The 8,993-nt window shown below is 62.4% G+C and overlaps 1 protein-coding gene across 1 annotated transcript; it reads right to left on the bottom strand.

Annotated features, from left to right (window-relative positions):
- Positions 1–5,622: 5,622 nt before the first annotated feature.
- Positions 5,623–7,264, bottom strand: LOC104583293 (cilia- and flagella-associated protein 65-like). The gene is made up of 4 exons (XM_010235145.1): positions 6,929–7,264; positions 6,746–6,844; positions 6,269–6,463; positions 5,623–5,640 (listed from the first exon to the last, which is right to left on the bottom strand). The coding sequence occupies exons 1-4, from the start codon at positions 7,262–7,264 to the stop codon at positions 5,623–5,625; spliced, it is 648 nt and encodes a 215-aa protein (XP_010233447.1).
- Between the last annotated feature and the right edge of the window lie 1,729 nt (positions 7,265–8,993).

Here is an 8,993-nt window from a genome sequence, read left to right on the forward strand (position 1 = left end):
TTGTGCTGAGGAGCAGCGCGAGTCCGACTGCACTGGCAGCGACGAGCCGGGCTTCCAAGAGCTTAGGCTCTCCCATCTCATGCCGTGGTGAAGCGCCTCACCCGCGACGTGTGCGCGCTGTTGCCGGACGCGGAGCCGCACCAGCCGCTGAGGTGGTCGCACGTGCCGAGCACCTTCAGCGCCGACGATCACCCAGTGCGGCAGCTAGGTTCAGGGGTCATACCCTTCGTGGTCTCACCGATCATCAACAACATGACGGTGACCAAGGTCCTGGTGGACAACGGAGCGGGGCTAAACCTCCTGTCCGCCAGGTTGGTGGAGAAAGTCCAGTTGCCGATAGAGCAGCTGAACCCCACTGACCCGTTCCGGGGAGTAAACCCGGGATCGTGCGCCCCCTGGGACGCATCATGCTGCCGGTGACTTTCGGGTCCTGGGAAGCGTTCAGGACCTCCTGGGAAGCGTTCAGGACCGAGCACGTGGTGTTTGACGTGGCGCACACCCCGTTGCCCTACAACGGGATCCTTGGTCGGCCAGCGCTGATCAAGTTCATGGCAGCGATGCATTGCGCCTACCGCGTGATGAAGATGCCGTCCGTGTACGGAGTCCTCTCCATCAGGTGCGACCTCAGGGACGTGGCCTGGTGTGTTGGCGAGGTCGTCAGGGCCGCCGCCGCAGCCGCCGCCGGTGACGAGGACGTTGCCGGAGGCGAAGGCTCGCCGGGCAACAGCCCGGCAACGAAGAAGGCCCGCGCTGCCCCCCAAGAGCTTGCCGGGGGAGACGCGAGCTCGAGCTCACGCCACAGCAAGGGACGGAAGCTCCAGGAGGAGGCCGCCAAGGTGAAGAGGCTGCCCCTCCAGGCCGAAGGATCCTTTCCCTGTACCCCGTATCGATCAAATAGTTGATTCCACTGCTGGGTGTGATTTGCTGTGCTTTTTAGATGCTTTTTCTGGCTACCATCAAATTAAGATGGCAATCGAAGATGAGGAGAAAACGGCATTCATCACGCCGGTTGGCTGCTATTCTTATGCATGCATGCCTTTCGGGTTGAAGAACGCGGGTTCAACATTCTAGTGCGTGCTGCGCGAGTGTTTGGGACCCTAGCAAGGCCGCAACGTGGAGGCCTACATGGACGATATCATCATCAAGTCAAAGCGTGGGGACTCGTTGATTGATGACTTGCGGGAGACGTTTGATAACCTCCGCAGGATCAAACTCAAGTTGAACCCTGAGAAGTGCACCTTCGGTGTAGACTCGGGCCAGCTTCTGGGTTTCTTGGTTTCACACAGGGGGATACAAGCCAACCCATAGAAGATAGAAGCTATCGAGAAAATGGAGACTCCCTGCAAGGTGAAGGATGTCCAGCGTCTCAACGGTTGCGTTGCCGCGCTGGGCTGCTTCATCTCAAGGTTGGGCGAACGCACCCTGCCTTTATTCAAGGTGATGAAGAAGAAGTGTCCGATTGATTGGACCCCCGAGGCCGAGGCGGCGTTCCAGGATCTCAAGCAGTACCTGAAATTGCCAGCCGTCCTCGTCGCCCCTAAGCCGGGCGAGCCGCTGCTACTCTACCTAGCGGCGATTGACTAGGTGGTCAGCTCAGTGCTGGTTGCCGAGAGGGAGGAAGACGTTTTGGGGACTGAGGCTGCGAGGCAGGGGGCTGAACGGCCCCCGGCAACCGCCTCGGACCCAGGGACCACCCCCGAGCCGGCAGCGTCGGCACCGCGCAAGCGGCTCGTGCAGCACCCGGTGTACTTATTTAGCACGGTGCTGCGCGACGCCCGTACGAGGTACCCGCAGGTGTGGAAGCTCCTGCTAGGGATTCTGCTCACGTCCCGCAAGCTGCGCAATTACTTCCAAGCGCACCACGTCACGGTGGTGTCGGGGTTCTGCCTTGAGCGAGCCCTCACCAACCGAGAAGCCGCCGGGAGGGTGGCCGAGTGGAGGATGGAGCTGTCGGAGTTCGATCTGCACTTCACCAACTCCAAGAGGATCAAGAGTGCGGCCCTGGCAGACTTCATCGCGGAGTGGACGTCGACGGGTGTAGAAGAGGAGGAGCCGGAGACCAGCCTACCAGGCAGGCTGGACGAAGGCCACTAGATCCTGTACTTCGACGGTGCGTTCAGCCTCCAGGGAGTCAGAGCTGGGGTCGTCATTGAGTCACCGACAGGGGATCAGTTGAGGTCTCCTATCCAACTCGATTTCCCAAACTCCACTAACAACACGGCAGAGTACGAGGGTTTGCTCGTCGGGTTGCGGGCAGCAATCGCCCTGGACATCAAGCGCCTGGTCGTTCGCGTGGACTCCCAGCTCGTGACCAACTAGGTCAACAAGGACTACGATTGCCCACAGATGGCACCGTACGTGGAAGAAGTCCGCAAGCTAGAACTTAAGTTCAAGGGTTTGCGATTCGAGCACGTCAAGCGGAAGGACAACTTCGCGGCTGACGAGCTGTCCAAGATGGCAGCAGAACGCTGGAAGCCTCTGGCGGGGGTGTTCTACCATAGGCAAGCAGCGCCTTCGGGCGCCCCCAAGCCGGTCGCCGGGGAAGCCCCTTCGACAACCGAACGAAACCCCGCAACAGCGGAGGTCCATGCCGCTGACATAGCGGCATGCGTTGGCATGGAGACCCCTCCCTGGGCGGTGGAACTCGTCCGTTACCTGAAGGGAGAGGCCCTCCCGGAAGACGACGTTGCCGCGGAACGAGTGGCCCGGCAAGCCAAAATGTACACCGTGGTAGACGGGAACCTCTACCGCAGGCGTGCGAATGGAGTCAAGCTCCTCTGCGTGCCCGAAGACAAAGGGCGCGCATTGTTGGAGGAGATACACCGAGGCGCATGCTCCCACCATGTGGCCTCCCGGGCTGTGGCCGGCAAGGCGTTTCGGCACGGTTTCTACTGGCCTACGGCCCTGGCCGACGCGGAGCGGCTGGTGAAGACGTGTGAGCCGTGCTAGTTTCATGCGAAGAAGAGCAACCAGCCGGCGCAGGCCCTGCAAGTTATCCCTTCCTCGTGGCCGTTCGCGGTCTGGAGGCTGGATATCGTTGGCAAGCTACCGAGAGCAGTTGGCGGCTACGAGTATTTGCTCGTGGCCATCGACAAGTTCTCTAAGTGGGTGGAAGTGGAACCAGTTCGGAAGGTGACTGCCCAGGCGGCCATCAAGTTTTTCAAGGGCATTGTGTGCTGGTTTGCTGTGCCTAACGGCATCATAACCAACAACGGCACACAATTCACAAGCGCGGTGTTCCAGGCCTACTGCGAGGGCATGGGCACCAAGATTCACTTCGCGTCTGTTGCTCACCCGAGGAGCAACGAGCAGGCGGAGAGGGCCAACACAGAGGTGCTGTGGGGGCTCAAGACAAGAATCTTTGACAAGCTCAAAGGCCACGGGAAGCACTGGATCGAGGAGCTCCAGCCCGTGTTGTAGTCAATCAGGACCACACCTAGTCAGGCAACGGGCGAGACTCCTTTCGCCATTGTCTACGGGGCAGAAGCGGTGCTACCCCTCGAGCTCAAGCACGGATCTCCCCGGGTACGCACGTACGGCAACTCCAGCCAACACGAGCAAAGGGTTGACGATCTGAACTTCATCGAAGAGCTTCGATGCCGGGCTGCTGTGCGAGCCGCTCGCTACCAGCAGGGACTCCGTCGTTATCACGACAGGCGAGTCCGTCCCCGGGGGCTCGAGAACGGTGACCTTGTCCTGCGCCGGATACAAGGAACGAAGGCCAGGAACAAGTTGACTCCGAAATGGGAGGGCGCCTTCCGGGTAGTGCAAGTGACCAGGCCGGGGGCTGTCCGACTGGAAACCGAAGAAGGCTTGCTGGTGCAAAATAGCTGGAATATTGAGCACTTGCGCAAGTTCTACCTGTGAAGAGGCAGAGCCCGACCCACAGGTGATGCCGCCGATGCATACCTCTCGAACTAGTGTAGCCGGGCAACCCCCGTGTGTAAACCACTAGTCGCTGTGAATAAAGATAAGTGCTTTTTCTCGAATTTCAAGATTGCCTCGTTTATTTGCATGTTCCTCCCCTTCTGTCTCCTGCTCTAGGTGCACAGAAGTCTCTCTCCATACTTGGTTGTGAGCAGGGGGCTGCTGGAGCCTCGAAAACATTAACCCGTTGCCGGATCCCTTCGGCATGGGGCATGCAGTTGCCGGGCTCCCCGCAACGTGCATCACGCAGTCGCTGCGTCTGGGAAATAAAAGTGCTCACATCCAAGTTTGGCATCGACCCTTCTGTGCCCGGGGGCTGGGAGGCAGGAGAGAGAGTTATCCATACTGCTCTGCGTTTTCGTGAATTTCGAAAAAAAATTGCAGCATCTCGGGCTTGGTAAGAATCTAATGTGCAGGGTAAAGGTGGAATCTTGCGCACTGTAATGCTCGTGGACCGCCCACAGTAGCGGCGCCTTGTGGTGTGGAGTGACCGCATCACGAGGGACTCGCCGCACTTCGAGGCCCCTGATTCAGGAGGAAGTCGCCACGTGTGCCTCAGCGACTTGGCAAGCAGAGTGGCAAAGACCGTACCGCACTTCAAGGGGCGGGGAGCCGCGTGTGCTGCAGTGATTCGACGTGCGCGGTGGCAAGCCCCTCCCCTGCGCCTATAAAGGGGGCGTCCCGGCCATGGAACAGCTCAGAGCGAAGCCAAGGAAGAGGCTGCGAAGGCAAGCGGTGCTGCAGAGGCACGATGGTGGTGCATTCCACCAGCGCTCGTCGCCGGCGGGTGCACTGCCATCGCGTCCATGTCGCATCCCTCCACCGAGCCCACGCTGAGGGGTGCCGCAGAGACACGGTGGGGGTGCATCCCACCAGCGCCCCGGCGCGTCGCCGTGTCCTTCCCACACCTCCTCTAGCGAGCGGCTACGGGCGAGGGTTGCCACGGAGACAATGTGGTGGTGCGTCCCTCCGGCACTTGGCGTCGGTGGGTGCACTGCCGTAGTGTCCCTGCCGCGTCCCTCCAGAGGGTATCTCCCCAAGCAGCGAGGGCTGCCGCGGGTACGCCGTGATGTCTTCGCCACCCGCGTCTGCCGGTGGTGGCGAGGATGTCACGGTGTCCCTACTGCGCCCCTCGGAACAGGTTCCTCCGAAGGCAAGGGCTCTCCCGAAAGCGAGGGTTGCTGCGGAGACACGGCGGTAGAGTCATCATCGGCGCTTGTCGCCAGCAGTGATCCTGCCGCAGCGTTCCTGCCGCATCCCTCAAGCAGGCTCTCTCAAGGGCGGCGTTCTAGGCGCACCCCTCCAGCAAGCATACCGAGCACGGGACCGAACGAAAAGCTAAGTGCTTGAACCTGAACGATAGACTCTCTGAAAACTAAACGTAACTGAATGCTGCCTCGCTAAGTGTGGTCCCGAAACTTGTGTGTGGCCGGGGTGTTAGAAGGACGCTTGCGGGGGGAGTGCACTCCCCATGCGGCTTCCGGGTCCGTCCCGGAGGGGCATGCCTGGGAGTAGTTATCCCGCAAGCGGAGTGCCTCGCCGCTGCTGCTTGGCCCCAGGTCGGCACTGCGGGTCCGTGCCGGGTCCCTGGTCCGGTTAAGTGTGTGGTGCGCGAGTCCCCGGCAACACAAGGCACAACACACAAGGGCGAAGGGATCCACCCCGCGAGGCAACCCCGGGAACAAGGAACAAGGATCAAGCAGAACTAAAGAGCTGAATTAATAAGTAGCAAACGATTACATGGAGTAATAAGACAATAATTGTTCAAATGGCGCCAAGCGCCACACTTGCAGGGAACAAAAACAAAAGAAGATAACACAAGGAAACGGCAAGGGCCGGCAGGGGGCTCCGGCGACTAGTTGCAGGCGTCCTCCGCCAGGGGCTCCGGGGACGCCTCGGGGTCCGGCTTCCGCTGCATCCGCTCGACCACCTCGTCGACAAACCCACTCACTGCCTGAGTGTGGGTGGGTTCGTCCTTGCTGTCTGACCAGGCGTCCAGCAGCGTCTCGAAGGGGAACTCCGGGTGTCAGAGGTGCACCCTCGGAAGGATCGTCCCGGCAACCTCCCGGGCGCAGTTGGCGACCTCGTCGGTGCCGAACTTGGAGATCCAGACGTCGAGCACCCCAAGCTTCCCCACCAAATTGGAGAAGAACGGGATCAATGTGCTGACGTCCGTGCCATCCACCTCTGCAGCCTGCAGCTCGAACCGGGGCAGCAGGTCGCGCAGCGCTTGAGCGATCATGAGCAGCTTCTCAGTCTCCAGCTGCCGCTGCCCGATCAGCGTGCCGTGGTGGAGCCGGGCGTCGAGCGCGGCCTTCTTGGCCTTGCGGAGGCGGCCCACCTGCGACGCGAGTTCCGCGGCCTTGGCCGCATTGCCCTCGCTGGCCTTGGTGAGCTCCTCCCGGACAGCGGCCCGCTCGGTCTCGAGCCGGGCCACCTTGTCCTTGGCGGTTTTGAGCGGGGTCTCATGCCGGGCTCCCGCGGTCACCGCACTTTTGGTGGCCTTGATCTGCACCTCCAGCTTGACGCGCAAGCCCTGGATCTGGCCGGCGTAGCTGGTGATCAGGTCGCTCTTCTCGTCGAGGCGGGCTTAGGCCGTGGCGAGCGCCTTTTTGTGCTCCTTCTCGGCCTCCGCCTGCGCCGTCTTTAGTGAGTTCAGGGCCTCCTGGTGCTCGGCGCGCTGAGCCTCCAGCCGTCGGTAGATCTCCTCCTCGGGGACGACCGGCACCGTTGCCTCGTCTTGGGCTTCCCGGGCGAGGCGAGTCTCCTCCCGCAACCGGGAGAGCTCCTGTCGCTCCTTCTCCATGGCCAGCCGCACCTCGCCGAGCTGGCTCTTGACGATCGCATGGTGCTCGCTCACCTGGTAGAAGGAGGTGACGAAGGCCAGCTGCTGGACAGCGTCGAGGAACCGGTGCCCCTGGTCGAAGACGCTCGGATCCCAACTAATGGGATTCCAAGCCACCCCGGCAAGGGTGCCGAGGTTGGTGCTGAAGGTAGCGACCGTCGACGACGAAGCCCCCGCCACCACCGTCTGGCTGGGCAGGGAGTCGTCACCTTGCGGCGGAGCATCCTGCTGCTCCTCCTCCGCAACCTCCCCCTCACCCGCGCCTGGGGACTGCGGGGCAGGTGGGGTTGCCGCACCCCCGGCAGGGGCCGTCTCTTGCCGGGTAGCAGAAGAACCCGTGCCGGCGGCATCTGTGGCCGCTGGCGCGTCGTCGGACACCGCTCCGGGAGCGGCGGTGGTTGCCGCCAGCGCAGCAGGGCTTGGTGCAGGGGCTGCCTCTGGCTCCTCCGCCATCCCCGCAACCTCGACGTCGGAGTCAAGGTCAATCGCCATAGCACCAGCTTCCGGCGCGGGCACGCTTGGGCCTACTGCAGCGGAAAGGGTGAGAATCGGGAAGCTAAATGAGGTTCCCGAGGGCAGCCGCGGGGGCTCTGGGTGAGTACCTTGCGGGGCCACTAGGCTTGCGGGAGGAGCCTCCCCTTCCTCCTCCGTCCCGGCAGGTGTCGCCAGGGGGTCTGTTGCGGGCGGAACGTCGCCTGCGGAAAAGCAAGGTACAGCTGCAGGATTAACTGGCAAATGGGAGAGCAGGTAAGGAAGCGGGGAGGGTGTCGTACCTGTTGCCGGCGCCACTGGTTCCCGTGTCGGCTGGGTCGGCGCCGCTGCTGGCGCCCATTCGCGCCTTTTTGCTTGGCGCGGCAGGCGGAGAATCGCCCCTCCCCCTCTTGCCGGCGCCTGCGACGAGTCGGCCTTCGGGGGGTTGCGCCGGAGCACGAAGCCCCAGAAAACCCCCGCGCAGGCGGGTTCGTGAGCGCCCGTGGGGTCGTCGCCGCCCGAGGCGCCGCGGGCCCACCAAAGGAGCCGCCATGGTGCCGGCGGCCACTTCGGGTGTGGCTGCCGCCGCGGCCCCGGCGACTGCTGCTGGGGTAGTCATCGCGAGTGGTCGCCGCCGTGGCGCCGACGACCGCTCCCCTGCTGGGAGGTCGCCGCTGGGATACCGGCGGACGCCACCGAGGGAGTCGCCGCCGTGGAACCGGCGGCCGCCGCGGGGACGGATGCCGCTGTCGTAGCACGGGGCTTTGACACCGGGGGCGTGCGGACACCCCCTTTTTAGGTTCGACAGGGACGACGGAATCGCTCCGGCGACCGCCGAGGTGGCCGATGGCGTACGTGACCTGTGGGATTCAATGCAAGCACATGCACGCATGTTTTTACCCAGGTTCGGGCCACCCGGAGGTGTAAAAGCCTACGTCCTGCTTGTCTGAGCTTGTATTACTGAGAAAACAGTTGATTACAAGTTGCCGGGGGAAGCCCCTGGGGTAATCTCTTTTTAGCTAAGAGCTTCTTTCTGCTTCGGGCTACTGCCTGTGTGCACTACTAGTTGGCTCTGCGTACGAACCAAAGAGCTAAAGGGAAGAATCTAGCGAACCAACTGAATTGGCTGGACCGAACCGAACCGAACCCTTTGACCGTTGGCGGGGGTCCTCCTTTTATATCCAAGGGGATACCACAGGTGCCACGATGCATGGTTTACAAGTTGCGAGCAAGGAGCTCGAGCAACTCCTCCTCGGTGCGCTGGCATGCATGCATGAGCACCAACCTCGCTGCTAGGGGTCCAGGGCCTAAGAGAATAGGACTGGACAGCCACTGTTTGTCCGACAAGACGGATAACGCCACTCCTGTCGGCTTATTGAGTGCGCCGTGCGGCCCACTCCTCGCCCTGGCGAGACTGCAGACTGGGCACCCAACGCCCGCCCACGTGGCGTCGCTGCTCTGCCCGCTCGGCCCCACCCTCGCGGTGGGAGCCTGCGCCCGTGAACCCCTCCTCTCGGCAAGTGACTTCCTGGGAGGTGTCCGGCGGGAATATTCCCCGAAGCCCCGCTAGCCCTTCAAGGCTGGTAGTTTGCCGGGCTACTTGTAGCTGCCGCCCGGGGTGAGATCCTCCCGGGAACTCGGTGAGGAGGCCCACGCGTCGTGCAACGGTGGTACCCTGGGTGCCACTGGTGTGACAGTACCCACCGAGCGTGGGCCGGCAACACCCGTTCTCGGACGAGCTTTTCACAGG

The sequence above is a fragment of the Brachypodium distachyon genome, chromosome 2 (genome assembly GCF_000005505.3).
Source record: "Brachypodium distachyon strain Bd21 chromosome 2, Brachypodium_distachyon_v3.0, whole genome shotgun sequence".
NCBI classification, from domain to species: Eukaryota; Viridiplantae; Streptophyta; class Magnoliopsida; order Poales; family Poaceae; genus Brachypodium; species Brachypodium distachyon.